This window comes from Phasianus colchicus, chromosome 4, assembly GCF_987193195.1.
Source record: "Phasianus colchicus chromosome 4, bPhaCol1.hap1.1, whole genome shotgun sequence".
NCBI classification, from domain to species: domain Eukaryota; kingdom Metazoa; phylum Chordata; class Aves; order Galliformes; family Phasianidae; genus Phasianus; species Phasianus colchicus.
This window is the reverse complement of record NC_143439.1, coordinates 20350181-20368900: the sequence shown is the minus strand read 5'-3', so window position 1 is coordinate 20368900 and position 18720 is coordinate 20350181. Positions and strand designations below refer to the sequence as shown.

The 18720-nt window shown below is 43.1% G+C and overlaps 1 protein-coding gene and 1 long non-coding RNA gene across 2 annotated transcripts in view; one reads left to right on the top strand and one right to left on the bottom strand.

The window, feature by feature from the left end:
• TET2 (tet methylcytosine dioxygenase 2) overlaps positions 1 to 18720 on the top strand; it is a 70284-nt gene that overhangs the window by 44102 nt on the left and 7462 nt on the right. The window contains exons 2-8 of the mRNA XM_031607624.2: positions 1582 to 4954; positions 7100 to 7190; positions 10599 to 10692; positions 11764 to 11972; positions 12768 to 12918; positions 15081 to 15170; positions 17673 to 17810. Of these exons, the coding sequence (XP_031463484.2) occupies positions 1582 to 4954; positions 7100 to 7190; positions 10599 to 10692; positions 11764 to 11972; positions 12768 to 12918; positions 15081 to 15170; positions 17673 to 17810 (4146 nt within the window). The remainder of the gene's footprint in view (positions 1 to 1581; positions 4955 to 7099; positions 7191 to 10598; positions 10693 to 11763; positions 11973 to 12767; positions 12919 to 15080; positions 15171 to 17672; positions 17811 to 18720) is intronic.
• Positions 7382 to 18720, bottom strand: part of LOC149918108 (uncharacterized) — a 37378-nt gene continuing 26039 nt past the window's right edge. Inside the window, exons 2-3 of the long non-coding RNA XR_016465888.1 lie at positions 16164 to 16254; positions 7382 to 10910 (exon numbers count right to left, since the gene is read on the bottom strand). This is a non-coding gene — a long non-coding RNA (uncharacterized LOC149918108). The remainder of the gene's footprint in view (positions 10911 to 16163; positions 16255 to 18720) is intronic.

Sequence of the window (18720 nt, the reverse complement as noted above, 5' to 3'; positions counted from 1 at the left end):
TTCAATACAGAAGAAATGAACTTTGGGAGGTGAAAAGTAAGTGTAAGACCTAGTTTGGGATAAGGATGAAGTGGATCCAGGTTGTCGTATGCGTGCTTGCCAGTCAAAATTTGTTTAAATTGTCCTGATACCAGGATTGGAGCCACAAGCAAGGATGTTTCTGCTGGAAATAACCAATCTTGTGAAATACTACTACTTTAAAAAGCATTTTGAGCAAAGGAATACTGCACTGAGAACCATATAAATTAGATCTTCTTTAATTGTTTTTTTTTTTTTTTTTTTAACATTAGTGTAGGATAAACACATGAGCAGAGCAATGTGATGACAGAAGTTTTTGTTCTTGGGTAGTGGCAAAACAGCCATGTGCCATGCTTGTGCTGACTCTGCAGTCCAGCCAGGCATGACCTGGTAATGGGGAAGCCTTCCATTCCCCTCAATGCAAACTAAGTATAAAACCTTCAGGGCAAAGGCATGCACAATTCGGATTTTCTCTGCATCTCACATCTGGAAGACCCTCAGCCAGTCTGTCTTCTGTCATTCTGACTGTTTGAGAACCATAAAGCCAACAAAGAATAAATTACATGCAGAGTCAAACAATGGCTTTATCAGTGGGACTGTGCATCTTGGGAAGATCCATGTGAACAGGATTAGATTGTCATTGTATGGAATTTATTCACTGTACATTGTCAGTACTGTTATTCAAAGAAAAACCCGATTTTATAAATAAAACGCATAGTTTAAAGAAGAAAATGGGACTTTTTGTCCAAACAAAGGAAAAATCCGAGTTCCACAGCTGTGGGGCTCAGTTCAAAACTCAAATGCAGAGTTTAAGCCATGCCTGATGTCTATAGCCTAAATTTAAAAGGATACCTCAAAAAAAAAAAATACAATTTCCTTCAAACTTTTCAGAAATCTCTTGATTTGTTTCTGTCAACATTATCCAGATGTTGAAGTGTAAGAACTCCTACAGATACCAACCTGGCGAGGTTTTGTCTCGCGTGTGGATTTTGCCACTTGTGTATGCTTTTGGGATGCCAGTTTTACAAGGCCTTGTCAGACAGCTGAAGACTGAAAAAGGGAGGTTTTCCCCTCTAATTGGCAAGCTTGGTGGCAATAATCCCTCAAGTCACACAGAAGGGGTTTGGCACGCATAATCAAATAACAGGATTAGCACCAAGTCTGGGAACCAGAGTTTCCGCGTGACTTTTCTGCCTTACCAAGGAGAATGGGTGACAACAGAGGAGCTGATGCAAATAATTCAAAAGCAGATAGTACTTTTTTTCACCATTATGAGAGATGTTTTGGTGAAATATTTGTTTGTGTGCTCAATGGCGGTAAGGAACCGCGCTGTATTTTCTCTCTTTTCATCCTGAAGAATAAACCCACAAGGGGAAAGGGGAGGCACAAGGCTGCAAAATCTGACCGGTAGCGAACCTCCCCGAGGTGTGCCTGCGAGCTGCTGCTGTGTGTGGAAACCAGTTGGGATGAAGGTGTGGGAATGCTGTAGGAGTTGCTGGCAATCTGCTATCCTGAGCGAACCTGCAGCTGACCTGGGCTTTCCCCATTTCTTCTCTCTTGCAGATACGTTCAGAGGGCAGCCTTGTGGATGGCCCCGGAGCAGGCCAGATGGAACAGGACAGAACCAACCATGTTGACGGCAATAGACTGAGTCCATTTTTAATATCACAATCTTCTCACATTTGCCAGGCAGAGCCTTCAGCAGTGAAGCTACAGAACGGAAGTCCAGCAACAGAGAGGCCTGAGGTCGAAGTCAACGGCGACCACAAGCGGCTGTTCAATAAGAGCAACTACGGAGAGCCCCACACAAAGGGAAGCCCAAACCACCGCATTAGCCCTGACCTTCTACAAGAGAAGAAAGCATGCTCCAAATATATGCAAAACGGTGGGATAAAACGCACTTTTAGCGAGCCCTCTCTGTTTGGACTTCAACAGAGCAAGAAAGTGAAACAAGACAAAGAGGTAAATGGAGAAAAAGCTGAGCCAGAGGATAACTATGAAAAACCAAGCATCTCCAATTGCTACAGTGAGAAGAAATCTGAGATGGGACAAGAAAACGAAGCTTCGGAGTTGATGCCATCTACAAGATACAACAGTGGTGGTTCAGAAGACCCTCATGAACTCCTGATTCAGGATGAGCAGGAGCGGGAAAACATTAATTGCCACAACAGGGACATTGTCTTACTACTCAAGAACAAGGCGGTGCCAATGCCTAATGGTGCTACAGTTTCTGCCTCTTCCATGGACAGCATGCATGGTGAACTCCTGGAGAAAACACTGTCTCAATATTATCCAGAACATGTTTCCATAGCAATGCAGAAGAACACATCTCATATCAATGCCATTACCAGTCAGGCTACTAATGAGTTGTCCCACGAGACAACGCATTCATCCCATACCTCAGGGCAGATCACTTCCCCACAGACCTCAAACTTTGAGCTGCCTCAAGTGCCAGCTGTAGTGGTTACTGAGGTCTACGGTGCTGACGACTCCAGTAAGCCACCTGTATTGCCAGGTAGCTGTTCACTTCAGAAACCAGAACTACAGCTACAGCAGCAGACTCCAGGCTACGATACACACCGGTTACCTGTAGGAAACAGTGCTGTTCATGGAAGCATAGGGCAGGTTCGCAATCAAGACCTCTCTCTAAGTTCCAGCAGTAACCTGCAAGCTCAGAACGCTGCACCGGAAAGGTTTTCTGAGCAAGCAGAAAAAAATGGTGCTTTCTTTACACAGAACTCAATGTTTCACAAAGATTCCTCAACTCCTCCTGCTCCAGAAATGAACAGTGCACTGTCCGTCATGGTGCGAGAAGGACGCCATTCCTATGACAACAGATGTGATGAAACTCTTCCTGGAGAGATCAAGAACGAAGGGCAACAGCAGGGACCAATGCCAGAAAGTCCCGTCCTCAGCCAACAGCAACTTCACCCCCAGCAAAGGCTTCCGCAGCAGGTGCAAACGTCACAGCACGAAGTCAGCCAGAGCGACCCCCGAGCTGCTGCAGCCGCCTCCATTCAGCAGCACCCAGAAGAAATGCCGCCGCCGCCATCAGAGCCTCCCCTCCAAAACCTGCACGCATGCGGAAGCGATGGTGAGTTGCCTCAACTGTGTCAGCGTTTCCCAGGACAGAGAGAACCTGAGATTCCTCCTGACAAAGAAAAGGACCAAGTGAAAGAGTCTGTGCAACAGCCTCAGCGTTACTCAAAGCCAGCCTGGATAGAATTGGTTTCCACGCCGTTCCGGCATGGAGAGCTTCCCCACAAGCCCAACGAAGCATTACTGAGATCAATTCTTCAGTACCGGGCAAATACATCCAAAGCAGCTTATATGAAACAGTATGCTGGAAGTCCTGATGCATTAAAGGGGCCGTCGGGACAGCCCCAGAGCCAGAAAATAATGCAACAAGAACAAATGCCCCTGCAGTACAAAAGCAAGAGCTCCCAGCTGCAGCCGCATCCCACAGCTGACCCGCAGCTGCTGTTCCAAAAGCACTCACCGCAGCCACAGCTCACAAAGATGGATTCCTTGCTCAAGCCCCGAGTGCAGCAGCACCCTCCACAGCAGCTCCATTTCCAGCAACACCCTGAACAACAGATTGAACAGTCTTTAGGGGCCCCGCTGAAACAGCAGCACTTGAATCCCCAGCCAGGGGAAAGCGAACAGTTCTTGCATTCACACATTTTACAACAGATGCTCCAAAAGCAGACACAGCAGACACAGGTGCCGTGCAGTCCACAGCTAACTCCAAACCAGCAACAGGCTCTGCAAATGAAAAGTAAAGAACCGCCCCAAACTATTCCGCACTCCCAAAACAGTGCAGAGCAGCAGCCAGACAGGACATCCTTTAGTCAGCCTAAAGCAGATGAGTGCTTTCAAACTGGGAATAAGTACATGAAACCAACTGCATTCCCACTGCACAGCCTTCAGCTAGGGCTAGAGCAGGTACAGAGCATGAACAACAAAACTCCCCTTTACAGCCAGAAAACAAGTGCTGGTCTGCAGCATCCCTGCCCAAACAACGTGCACTTGATGCCAGAGAAGAAGGAAAATGCCGCAAATCTTGAACACTTTGGAGCAAACAAAGCGCGTGACTTGCAACACATGCAGTATTTCTCAAATAACTTGCCCCCCAAGCAAGATGTGAATCACTGTTTTCAAGAGCAAGAGCAACAGATGCAACAAGCTTCAGTTATACAGCTGCCACAAGGCTACGGTGGTAGCCTCAGTCAAGATCCCCCGAGCCAACAGGCTGCACCGATGCCCCAGCGGTACTTACCGCACAGCCAGCAAACTCCTGCACACTCACAAGATCAGAGAGGCTGTCATTTGCAAAGCCAAACCCCGAAGGATTTTCACAAGCACGCCGCTCTAAGGTGGCATCTCTTACAGAAACAGGAGCAACAAGCATACCAGCAACCCAAAACCGAGTCTGGCGCCAGTGCAGCTCGCAAGCCTATAAAAATTGAGGCTGGCACAAAGTCTAACATTTGCATGCGCCTATCAACTGGGCAGCTGGAAAACAAAATGTGGAAAAAAACAATTAAACAAGAGAATCAGCACTTCGGCTGTGAGAACACACAACAAAAGAGCATCATCGAGACAATGGAACAGCAGCTAAAACAGATACAGGTCAAATCACTGTTTGATCACAAGACTTTTACTGTCAAATCGCCTAAACACGTGAAGGTTGAGACAGCAGGCCCCATTACCATCCTATCTAGAAACACCAGTGCTGCAGAATTTGATACTCACACCCCGATCTTAGAACAGCAAGCAAATGTGTCTGCTGAGAAAACCCCGACCAAAAGAACAGCTGGAACTGTTCTCAATAATTTTTTAGACTCACCTTCCAAGTTATTGGATACTCCTGTAAAAAATTTATTGGACACACCTGCCAAAACCCAGTATGATTTCCCATCTTGCAGCTGTGTTGGTAAGTGCTGAGAAATGTACTAAAGACATAGTTGTTCACAAGAAAACTAGCCTTGGGTTCAGACTGCAGGGTTAGTTGGATGTTTCTCTTGGAGGTGGGCTATTTGGTGTCTTTTTTTTTTTTTTTTAGAACAGCAATGAACGAGGATTTACAGCAATTTTTCTATACTGCTTTTTCAGTCAGCATGTGTGTGGACAGTCATGTGTTCCCTCAACTTTCATTCTCCTTGAGCAGCAGACGTAATGACAACATGCTGATAAAAAGCGGGTCATAACATTACAATCTAATTATTTGTCAAGGCTAGATATGGCATTTACAAAACATGTCTCGGGTCCAAACCTTATGATACTTACTCCATGTTTTGCTCTAACAGCGAGACTGTTGAAGTTTGCCTCAGTATAACCTAAGCAAAGAAGGGAAGACAGACTATTCCTCACTTGTTGCATGAGTTTACCATCCCCCTCGCTCACTTTGTCTAGTGCAAAGCTAAAGAGAACAGCAGCTTAAAGAAGCTATACAGGCAGCAATGAAAGAGCAGCAAGGAGACCCTCAGTATTTCTTCCCAGCATACCCAGTCCCTGCAAGCTGGAAGAGTAGAGCTGAGGGAAGAGAAGCAGAGTGTGAGGCATAGACCCATAGCCTGAGCTTCCATGCACTTACACTGCACATGGCCAGGTGTGACAGGCACTTCCAGGCCCTACAGCTGGAGGAATTACTCAGACTGAAGCAAAAGATAGAAGTGTTTCAGCAGCAGCCAAGAAAAAAGTAAAAGCTTTGCTGTAGTTTCACATACCGGTCCTAACAGCTTGAAATTGCATATCAACTAAAAGAGTCTGAGTTTTGGCTCCTGCAAAACTGCCAGATTTAAAAACTGCTTTTTCAAATGCTTGAGATGATACATAGAAGCAAAAAGGAGGTAATGCCTTTTCAGAGACCCAGGGAGAAATCTGGAAGCCAATTATTGCTGTTTCTTTTTGTTTTATAAGAAACAACCTACAGCATGTAGGTTTTTTTGAAAACTCTGAAGCTGTTTTGTTTTGAAGACCATTTCTCCAATGTAGTTGGCAAAACTGTTTTTCTGGCAATTATTTCATTCTTCCGGGTTTTGTCTTTTTTTCAGCCTGCTAACTGCTAACTAAGCAAAAAGAGCTTATTTTCCACTCATGTTTTAATTCTTAGCTTACCCCTTAGGAAATAAAGGAGCACAAAAGCCAGATCCTGCCCTCTTTGAGGAATCTAGTGCCACAGAACAACTGGTAGAGCTTATTGCTCTTTCCTACCAGTATTTCTTCATTGAGGAGGTACAAGCTACACCATTTCCCCACTGACATGTCCAGGCTTACAGGATGCCTTCGTTGTGCTCCCAGAGTCTGTCAGCAGCATCACCTCACTCAGCCTTCGGAGAAAACAGCACAGAAAGTCGCCCCTCAGCCACATCTGCACACCCCACTGGCTGCCCCTGAACCCAGGCAGTGCCCGGATACTTCCATCTGGCTACTGCACCATGCCTCCCAGTGTCAAAACCAACACACAGCTGATATTGCCAGTACTGGCATTGTCCTACCCATCCACAGAAACCTGAGGCACCGTTTGTAGTATGCAAGTAGTCTGACTAAGCCTTGTGCAGGATTTCTTTCAGCAAACACACTTTCTTCATTTCTGTAGGTGGCAGAAATTCTGTATAGCCTTAATGGCACTTTCTGGAGCTGCAAGTTGCTGCATAACACGTCTGCTGAAAAACAAGTATTGTACAGCTCACTAGCGTCAATATTTACCATTGTTATCCTATTTATCCTCCTTTCTAGATATTGGGAGAGGAGGAAATGGGAGAAGGAGAAACAGTTGATCAGCGATAACAGGAAAATGGCCTTTTGAATCTCAGCATGAGATTCAAAACATGCTGAGATGTGAAACAACTGCTTGTGCTAGCAAAAAGCACACAGCCTATATCACAGCTATTTGCAGAGTTAGCTGTGTGTACTTTGTATGAATTGCACATGCATACTTTAAGACATAAGTGTTTGCAAATGGACCCGAGACCCGTACAGCAGTTTTCTAACCAGTTAAATGCAAACCTTGCAATGTTACTTTTTTACATTAAAGAATGAGGCTTCAAAGTAATAACCTTTATTTTGTTTTAAACAGAGCAAATTATTGAAAAAGATGAAGGTCCTTTCTATACCCACCTAGGAGCCGGTCCTAATGTGGCAGCTATTAGAGAAATCATGGAAGAAAGGTAATTAGTGCAAAGGCACAGGGCAGATTAACGTTTATCCTTTGGTGGATGTCAGAATTTTTCCAGCTTTTGCACATAAAGAAATAAACAATTGCAAATCAAGTAATTACTTGTAGGCTTAGCGACTCCAGTGTTGCCAACATGACGCACTGTGCTATTCACCAGAGAGTCACAATATTTGACAGGGCTAATAGTCTGCTGGCTGGCATGGGCTGCGCACTTGGAGACAGGCGCCAGCAAACCCAAGCAGGAACAAGTATGCACCAGCCTGCCAAGCCAGGCAGTTGGCAGTGGCTGCAGGAACAGGCACAGACCTGGTGTTCCCTCTGCGTGCGAGAATGCCAAGGTGGAAGCGAGACGGAGAGCAGGATACCAAACTGCACGGTTGTCTTTCTTTCTGTCCCAGCTGTTAAGTATAGGGCACAACCCTAATGGGCTAAATCTAACTCTGTCACTTCCAGAGAGGTGAAACAAAGTTATTGATAGAATTTCAGCCCAAGAATCAATAAGTAGTTTTGTGGCAAAACATCTCGCACCCTTGGAGTACTGCATAAAAACAGCCTTATCTCGATTGTGGATAATCCCCGTATCATGTTGCATCCCTTAATAGATATATAGCACAAGTACAAAATCCACCAGCATTTCTAAAGTATTTAAATTTAAAACTGTCACACACAAAAGTGACCTTGGCACCATGAATTCTGCATTACCTGTAGATTTTGGGAAGCATAGATGCTAATGGCCAGATTTTTAGAGGTATCTGGGAATTCAGTTCCCTCGTGAACAAACAAGCAAACAAAAAACCTCCCCAGTAAAGTCTGAGACAGATGGCAATTTGATCTGTTAATACCTTAAAACTCTGAACATCGAAAGCAAATAGATGTCTTTGTGGTGCTGTGTCTTGAGCTAAGGAGAACAGCCTCTCAGCGGGGTCTGCTAGCTTGTACTCACAGAGCATGGACCACTAGGGCACATTAAATCCCAAGGATTATCTTTAAGTGATTAGCCCTAAAGTCCTTTCTCTTAGCACCTCCTTCCCTGTAACTCCTGTCCTCGGCCCAGCACTTGTTTTCAGCTTTGTGAGCAGTTGGAACACATGTAAGCTACATAAATCAGCTTCTTTCTGCAAAGGAGGAGTGAGCACTGACCCTCCTGGGAAGCTTCTTACAATTTGTTATCTCCAAAGCTCTAACTGATTAATTCTTTAATATTCACAAACAGTAAATAAAATTGGAAAGTCGCTCATGTCATCACATCAATTATTAGAGATGAAACATTTTTCATTTCTTGACTTTGGAATGTGATGTTTCATCCTTAATACTGACCTCGTCTTACCTCCCTCCCCATTAATTTCATTTCATGCTGGCAGAAGGAAATCCTGAGAGATTACAGATACCATGCATATATACTTGGCCAGGCTCAGCAGAGTATAACAGCAATGAGCCGTGGCTGGTTTACAGCTGTTCATATGGCATCAACTGTGTGATGCCATGACAGAAGAACTCCAGAGCTCCTTCTGATTTTGTATCCCTAAGAAAAAAACACTACACAGATTCTCTCAAACACATGTATGCAGTTGGTGACATTAAGCACAACTTAAGCACTTTTAAACTGGCTTCCTGCAAATCTGAGTCGACTTTTAAGGTATTAGCACTGCCAAACAAACCAGGATTTGTGTTTATTCTTATAGTGGTTATTTTAATTAAAACAAATTTATTGCAGAATCCATGGTGGATACATGCTTTCTTCTCCCACTTCTTACTTCATGGTCAGTGAATTCTGTTCTGATTTTGGCCTGAAAGCAGCCATGAGGCACAAATCTGTCTGTGACAGCTGAAAAGATTTGAGATGAGGCCTATTTCGTTTGCAGTGTGCAATGTAAAGACAGATCTCTAGTAGCATCCACACAGTTGTCCTGCAGTCCAGATTAGCAAACCAACAGAAAATGTTAAGATTAAAACGTATATTTTTTTGTGGCTAATTAAAGAAATGAGTGTATGCTAACTTCCAAAACCAAGTAGGAAAAAGTGATCTAACAGTTGCCTGCAGAACATGCATAGTGCAACTTTATTTTATTTGTATAATTTCCTGTGACACTGAAATTTCACAATGAGATCACATCTAAAAATAAGTATTTTTCATTTCCTTTACAGGACAGAAGTTTAAATACAAGTATTTGATCTTAAATATGTCACCAAGATTTTAGGGTAAAAAACTGAGGGATGAAAGGTCAAAAGTTCTCAGGGCAGCATTAAATGGCTGCACAGTAAGAAGAAGCTAGCTTGATTGCTCCACAGGTAACAGGAAAGAATGAGAAGATTATGATTTAGTCCCCACATGTGGTTACGTTAAAAAAAAAATAAAATGATCACCAATGGGAGCAGCAGGATTGAAGAAAGGGAGCTGGAGGTCAAATTTGCCAGTCTCTAAAATGCAGCCAAGCCAGCATCACAGCTGGATCTGCAACATGGATTGCAGCTCCCGAGGTCTCTGATAGACAGGTTCCTTTCATAAGGCTCACCTCAGCCTGGCATGCTCCTCCCTTGGCTCTGCAGGTGGGGCACCCCAGCTGCAGCAGCCCTGGGGGGAGAATAAGCTCGGAAACACTCAACAGGTCTGATGCTCTTTGCTAACATGAGTCTTGCTTCGCTTAGCATTTGCTGTATATTTCCACTTGGCCCATCACAGGATATAAAAGGTGTCATTTGTCTGAGCAAAGCATGACTTGCCTTTGGGGATAGGCCCTGACAGCATCAGCACCTTGACTGAATGCTAGAATCGAGCTTGCCTGCTTTGTTTGCAAAAAGAAACCCACAAATGGCATCATCTGGGGGTACCTCATGATCCTAATTCAGTACAGAAGTCAGGCAGAAGTAAATAAGTAACAACTTACGACCAGATGATAAAGTAAAAGAAATAGATATGAAGCCAATTAATCATAGCTTAACTGATTCATACTGTATCTATGCCAGAAACAAGCACAGAAAATTTAATAGAGTGACTACTGAATGCCAGCTGTTCCATGACAATTATATAAATTTCAGAGTTGTCACTTTAAATTTAACGTAGAAATTGAAGAAAAAGGTAGAATTCCTTCCCAAAATGAAGAGACTTCAAGTCCACTTTTCAGAATGTCATTATCTGTAACAATTTTTTTAAGGAAACAGTTAAAACTTTTGTTTGGTAATATTAATGTGATATGGATGATTTTTAGTCAGCTGTGATGTATGAAAGCCATTTGCCTCTTTCAACATATCGATCCACTACCGCAATAAAACCAGCAAGATAAACTGCACTGCACACCCTTCCCCATAACTCACAGTATTTATTTTTTAAGATAAAACTGGCAAATGTGCCCACATAGAAAGAGTTTAATCTGCTTACTATACATATTTTTGTCTGTTTAAGATTTGGACAGAAGGGTAAAGCTATAAGGATTGAGCGGGTTGTCTACACTGGGAAAGAAGGCAAAAGTTCTCAAGGATGTCCAATTGCTAAATGGGTAAGTGATGTCCACAGATGTTAACGCTCATCCAGTTTGGCACGGTGGTTCACGTAAGCAAACAGCAGTGATGGCCTTCTGTTAGCTGACACTGGGAAACCTAAAACAGCTCACTGCAGGAGGCCCACAGCCTGCTCCCACCGCTGTCTCTCACACTGCATTTGCTCAAGTTGCCTGGAGAACAGCAGAAATAAAATGCGGCCCAAGGGTGTGAAAACCTGAGAAGGAAGGCAGTTACATTTGGATTTGAGATTCACAACATCAGATGTTCTCACTGCTATTTAATTTTAGCTTACAAATAAATCTGGGAAGTACGCTGCTGTGATATTTTTAAAATGTGCTCCCAGTTCAAGAGGCATTAGTACACCCTCTTAGCAAACACTGTCTTGCTTTGGCACAAATTACTGAGTGGTTTGGGTAGGCTAGGGAAAGACAGGATGAGGAAAAACTGATCTGTGATTATAGTCTATGCGTGCCAGCCTGCACCTTTATAGAAACATCCACAGTGGCACACAAGCACTGAGAAGCAGGAACACTTTTCTTTGAGCAATGTCTGCTGCTTTCCTCTCATTGATGTAATGCTTCCACGTAGTAGGGGCAGGCGAGGCCACACAACTGGGTGCGGATTACAAGTTTAACTGTTCAAGTAAGGAAGGAGAAGAGAGACAGCTCCTACGTCAGGCTGTTCGGTCTCTTCCTCCTGCCCTAAGTGCAGCTTTGCACATGTAGGCATCTCACTCCTGGCTTTCTTTTGCCCTCTAATCAAACTGGATCACCTGTACCACCATGCCGATCCAGGAGGATGTTTCTGCTAAATCAGAAAAGCTGTTTTCCACCACTGTGGCTTTGCATGCTGCCCTCTCAGAGTCAGATTCATTAACCAGAAAGGGTGGCCCCGGCTTATACTACCAGGGGGGAAAAATGGCGCGTTACCAGAAACAACAAGGAAGAGAGAGGTAGAAGTAATCTTGCACGCACACGAATGCTGTGGTTCCCTATTCTCTCACTCCTCACACTAATAAACGCTTTGTTTGTGTTGGGGCTCTGGGGCGTGTGTTGCTGTGTATGCAGGTAGTCCGCAGAAGCAGTCAGGAGGAAAAGCTGCTCTGCCTGGTGCGTGAGCGGGCGGGCCACACGTGTGAGACGGCGGTGATCGTGATCCTCATCCTGGTTTGGGAGGGAATCCCAACCAGCCTGGCTGACAAGCTCTATTCCGAACTCACCGACACTCTGAGGAAGTACGGCACGCTCACGAATCGGCGCTGCGCCCTGAATGAAGAGTAAGTGACACAAAGGGTGTGCTCACTGACCTGCAAACCCACCTCCAGCCTCAGAGCTGGCACCCCTGCTCGCTCCTTTACCGTAAATGCACGTACCTGCCAAGCTATTTCAGGCAGTCTGAAAACCCACAAGCCTTCAGAGAAAAGCAAAGTAAATGTTTTGAAAAATCAGGGGAAGAAAAACAAACATCTCAGAGCTGTGAAGCTTCTTAGTGTGTTTAAAGGAAGAAAAATGATTTAAAGGAAGATCTCAGCTGTGCCCAAGAAAGCAGATAGTTCTGCCTTGAAAACTAGATGCATTAAATCATATGATATGCCTACAGAAGCTAGCCTGAACCCAAAGTAATAGCACTTTTTCCATGTCTTTCTGACAGTGAAGAACACACAGATTAAAATAACCTAGTTACCACTGTATTTTACTTACTTTGGCTGCATAGATACAGCCATGTTTCAGGAGTCTTTTGCCAAACCCTCGTCAGAGAGCTCTGCAGCCTTGCAGTACCATCAGCATATACTCCTTTGAGGTACTGTTGATACCAGTATCTATTTGGGCACCACACAAACATCCTCTCTTTTGCACAAATCCAGGTTTCTCACATAAGTATATAAAACTCACAGTCTTTGCTTTGCAACCATGAAATTATTCCTTGTGATGAATTCCTCTGCTGTAGCACGTGTGTCTCTTTCATTTCTTCATTATTTATGGGTGGAAGAAGATCCAAGGCTGGTGATCCCCCACGGCACTGGCAGAACTGACCTGCCTGCTGCTAACAGCCATATTCTCTTCTTCTTTAGACGGACCTGTGCATGTCAAGGGCTGGACCCTGAAACTTGTGGTGCTTCATTTTCCTTTGGTTGCTCCTGGAGCATGTACTACAATGGTTGTAAGTTTGCCAGAAGCAAGATTCCAAGAAAGTTTAAGCTGATGGGGGATGATCCTAAAGAGGTTGGTGTCCATTTCTAAAATGAAAACGCCTCATTTGCAATGAAATGCTTTCCGTTGCTCTGCAAATAAGAGATACATTACAAGAGGCCAAGGGCCAGAGCCCTGCTTGAACTGCATACATATAGGGTAATTAAACAACTGCCAGCAAAACTGATTGATTCCCATCACTGAGCCAGCTGAACTGACTGTCTAAATTCTGACAGCTGGTAAAAACCCTGAGACTTGAAACCATGTTTGCAGGCTTTCACAATTAGAAGAAAGGGCATGGCCTGAATAATTGTGGCTGTTTGAGGCCTGCAATTGGGCATTCCCTAGTGGCAGAGTGGAAGGGTTACCAACTGAAGGCATATAACGTTGCAACTGGAAACCAGAGCAGATCGCATGGAGGCTAATATGATGAAACTCTGAAATTACAATAGGAGTAAGAGGGTAGGAAGACTACATACAACCTTGCCCCTCTGATAGTTTCCAGACAGGGCTCTGCGTTACAGCAAACAGGCAACTGTTTAAAATGAGTCAGAGTAAAACAACATTGACCTTAGCTGGGGCACAGAATACCTTTGAAGTCATGACTGCAGTGAGTGCTGGATACCTCCATGCATCTGGGAGCTTCCAGTGGTCTTGTCTGTTTTTCAGCACGCCTGTGCAAATTTAGTTCTTGGACTGCTGCTCATAAACTGATGCATAGGTCCGCAGCTCTCACTCTATTCTGGCATCTTATGTAAACCCAAGCATCTCTTGTACGTAATCAGTCAGGCATGTTTGCATCCTATGGCCTGTGCTGAGAATATTATAATTACCATATACCTTTTCCTTCCTCCTGTCCCCTATCTCCCCAAGAATGATAAAATAGTTCTCCTTCAGTCAGACTGTGGCACAAAGTTTTCTTTATCATAGCCTGCAATCCTAAACCTCCTACATTTTCTAAGCTAGATACCTGGCCAGAGCCCACCAGGGCACTCTTCCAACTTGCATTCCTGGATTTACTTCCCGTGCTAGCCAAGACTGGGCAGAAAAGACAGTTTTGCCCTCTAATCTTGGCCCCAAAGTCAGAGGCAGTCAAGGCATGCATCCAGACCGGGTGCTGAGTCCCACAGCATAGACACTGTTTACAGACAATATAGATGACACAAATAGTATCCTCACCAACAAAAAAAATGAAACTACACTTAAAAATGGTAACCTTCCTACCATACAGAAGCTCCAAATTTTGGCAGCAGCCACAAGGTCACAACAAGGTATCTTTGATGATTTTGCAGTGTCATTTTGGAGTCCAAAATTCCAGTTTTATGAGGAGATACTAAGTTTTAAAGTACTGAATGTGTCTCTCTGACAAAGCCATAGGTTTTTCACAGCTCTTCTCACGTTGATGAGAAATACAAACTCCTAAAAGTGAGTACACCACTCCTTTATGCCACTATTCTTTATGAGATTGAAATGAAAAATCACCTCACGAGTGAGGTTGTCAATTCAGGATCCTCCTCCTGACAGAATGGAGAGCAACTCTGGAATTTGCTACTGTAGTACAGCATTTTTAAAAGGCCCTTCATTTTGAAAGCGTGTACCTCTCCTAACAGAAAGGAACATGGTCATTCCTACCTCCTCAGCACTGACTGCTAGACACATCTGCAACTTGGGATTGCTTAAGGATTGGAAACTTTTGAAGTCTGAAACATCACAATAATTTTAAATTGTTGCATGAAAAGATAATGTAAATGTGTTGAAGTACTGTAATCACAGTGTGCAAATCCCTTAAATTAGCCAGATTAACTTGATGGAACATTCAGGTATTATTTCTCTCAAGTTTTCTAAAGAGTATTATTTTCCCAAAACTCCAGTAGAGAAAATAATGAGGGTCATCACGTTTGGACCTGAAACATCTTCATGTTGAAGAATGTGATTCTTTTTAATACAAACCAAATTAAGATAATAGTACGTGATGTCCTCTTGCAAGGATCACACTACACTACTAGCATGTCGCTTTTAAGGCTGTGAAACAATATATTTAAGAAGGAGATTCATGATAGAGATTGTCTAAACCACAGTGACAATGACCTAGGCCTTTACACATCTATCACTGCATTGTAACAAACCTTAAACGTTTATAGGTCCCATACACACAGTATGGAAATGTCATTGAGCTGTATTTCATCTGCTAACAGGAAGAAAAACTAGAATCCCACTTGCAGAATCTGTCAACCCTGATGGCACCCACCTACAAGAAGCTTGCACCTGATGCCTATAACAACCAGGTATGGTGGGGAAAAGGGGAACCAAAGCAGTCACACAATCTGACTTTTTCTACACTTCCCACAGCACTTCACCTTTGAGCCAGACCATGTATGTACATTTTGTACCAACATTCCTTTGACACTGGGCTAATGGAAGCAAAAAAAAATCCTCAGCTCCTCTTGAAATGCTTTCAAAAGTAAAACCAAATGAATCTTAACTACTAACTACAGCTAATCTTTTCACCTATGTAAATGCAACAGGATTACTACTGAGCAGAAATCTTGAGCTCTGCAACACAGAGTTTCTTGATTTGGAATGATTCACCAGCCAAACTCACAAAACAGCCATAAAGATGGTGCAAGGCTGGCTGTAGCATCAGATGGTAGTGCACTATATTGCAGTGGAGTCTTGAAAACAGTTTCAGGTCTGCTCTCTCAAGTGGCTATTATAGATATGCTTTTAAAACAAAGCTTCATAATGGAATGCACTCAGTCCTGAATATGCACACAAGTGCCTGCACCAGCATTCTCACACATGGGGCTAGCTTATGCAGTGTTCTGTTGGGCCGTATACACAGGTGCTAGCACAGTCCAAGCTGTATGAGGTTCCCGGGCGTGGTTGCCTCCCACCTCCATTCCTTTACCAAACATCTTCCAGATATTTGCACCAAAATTTGACATCAGAGCCTTTGAAATGTGTAACAGTTGGCCTTCATTTCCATTGTTCAGGCTCACTACCATTACAAACATTCACAAAACGTACAGCCTCCAGGCTATCAGCATAATTGCAAACTGTGACACCTTCTTTCTTTTCCATTGACAACATCAAGCCCAGTCAAAATACTTACTTGCTGTCACAATCAGCATAGAACAGATTTTCAGCTGTAATGGAAGCAGTAAGCTATAAAAAACTGTCCATTTTTACTAGCAGTTACAATTACTCCTTTTCTACATATTTAACAGCAATCAGACAAGGTAAGCAGCTTTAGTACAGACTGACGCGATTTCATTTACCTGATCAGATAATGCTTGGAGACTCATTCTGGAGGAAATTGTGGCCATGTGCCCACTAGCTGTGGTTATCTCTCCAAACATCTGAGACATTCTGCAAGAGAAGAAAGGTGGAGGAAGAAGAAAAAATGAGGGGGTGGTGAAAAATAAAATGTCTCTTTGCTTGGGCTGCTTTCTTTTTCCATAAAAGCTCTCTAGAAAATTTTTCTTCATATAAACCATAGTTATGCTTGATACTAGTTGACAATACATGCTTTTACAAGTTTCAACTTTTACCTTAGATAAGAAGTAACATGCATGGCCTGGCCCATCTCAGGAGTTCCATGCAAGCCTTAAGTTTTTGGGAAAGCCAAGATGAAGATACTGTCAGAGAGATGATAAAGGCCTAAATTGTATGGTTTCAGTGAAAGGTGGTGAAAACCAAATAGCCTTAATGCTAATTAGAATTCCCAAATTTGTTCTCATCCCAGTCTGGATTATAGCTTGAATTAAAATCTAGAACTGGACCCAGCAGAACATCTCATAGAACCTTTGCATCAATATGTTTTAAACATACCCTTCAATGCTATCCAAATTATAATGCGGACAACATTTCAAGCCACTCTCATTTAATTCCAAAGAGGTTTACACGTTTCAAGTTCTGTTTCGATTTTGTTTTTAGATTCCAGTGAAGGGTACATTCCAAATATTAAAAACAGAATTGCTGTGAGCAAACTGGACATCTATTTAATGAACTTGGATCAAGACTTGGCAAAATTTCTAATTTCACATCAACTTAAAATAGGATCCATTAAGATCCATCAAGTGTAGTTCTTTTGTATTCACTTGAAAGGCTCAGGAATTTCAGCAAGGCATTTTACAAATGGAGTTTCATTTTTTATTTATTAAATAAGATACAAAATGGTCACCTGTAAGACTTGATGTTTGATTACCAAGTCCTTTTCTTTTGCTTAAGACTTAATGTTGCATAATAAGATCTTTGTAAAGCTTCGTAACAGTGAATACACACAGAAAATACTGTCTTGACTGCGTTATCTTTTTGGTCAGGGCTTAGTACTGTACTAACACTAATGAAATTTACTTTCAGCAAGCAAAATATTACAAATAGAAAAGCAAGTTATTTTTCCTGAAGTCATTCTGAAGTCAGTTTTCTCAAGTAATTTTCTTGTAGTAGCTTGGTATATTTTCAGTCTAAACCTACATATCACTCTTACAGTTCCAGACACCAAAACCATGCACTGTATTTGTAATGTAAAAACACAAACCAGTGGCAGAGAATTAGAAGTAATATGCAAGGAAAAGTATTATTGGCCAATTTTGCAATCACAGCAGAGTCAGATTGGAGCAGCAAGGAGCAAAGCAGACATCGCATGAAATTACCACAGAACTGCTTATTTGCCTGAGATCTGTACGTCACCACCTCAGAGGTGTCAGCAGACCTGTTGTTCAGTGCTAAGTCCACGTACTGGGGTACCAGGGCAGGCTGTGGTGATACCTGTCATCTCTTCGCAGATCGAGTACGAACACAGAGCGCCTGAGTGTCGCCTGGGTTTAAAAGAAGGTCGCCCATTCTCAGGGGTCACCGCCTGCCTGGACTTCTGCGCTCATGCTCACAGAGACTTGCACAATATGCAGAACGGGAGTACACTGGTAAGTCAGCGATGCACATAGCCTCCTTATCCCAGCAGTAATTTCATACATTTAATTCATTATCTTCAGTCTCTTTAAATTTATAATTACATAAGATAGATTGCTAAAAAAAGAAACATTAAGCATTAACTGAGCTATCTTATTACCCCCTACATCATTTTTCATTTCACTGAATGAGACTTATGAAATATTAAAGAAGGGTTTAATGTAGAACTAGTAAAAGAGAAACCATGGAGACAATGGAAAGAAGACTCTAGCAGGGCTGAAATGCCTGTTTCAGTGTTCCTGGGACAAAATGTTGTATATTTGTCATCTTGATTTTTTTTTTTATAATCCAACTACTTTGGATTGTATCTTCTACTCCATTAAAATGGAAAAAAAAATAGTGTGGCCAGCAGGTTGAGGGAGGTGATCCTTCCCCCTGCTCTGTTCTGCTGAGGTCACATCTGCAATTCTGTGCCCAGTTCTGGGCTCTCCAGTTCAAGAAAGACAGGGAGCTGCTGGAGAGAGCCCAGCGGAGGATCACAAAGATAATGGAGGCCCAAAGCATCTCGCATACAAGGCTGGGGCTATTCAGCCTGGAGAAAACAGATTGGAACTTAGAAATGCTTATAAATATCTAATGGGCAGGAGTCAAGTGGATGGGGCCAGGCTCTTTTTAGTGGTGCCTAGGTGCAGGACAAGGGACAACAGGCACAAACTGGAACAAAGGAAGTTCCACGTGAACATGAGAAAATAACTTCTTTACTTTGAGGGTGAAAGAGCAGTGGAACAGGCTGCCCAGAGAGGTTGTGGAGTCTCCTCTGGAGATATTCAAGATCTCCCTGGACACTTTCCTGGGCAACCTGCTGTAAGGAAGCTGCTTTATCAGTAAGTTGCACTCAATGATCTCCAGAGGTCCCTTCCAACC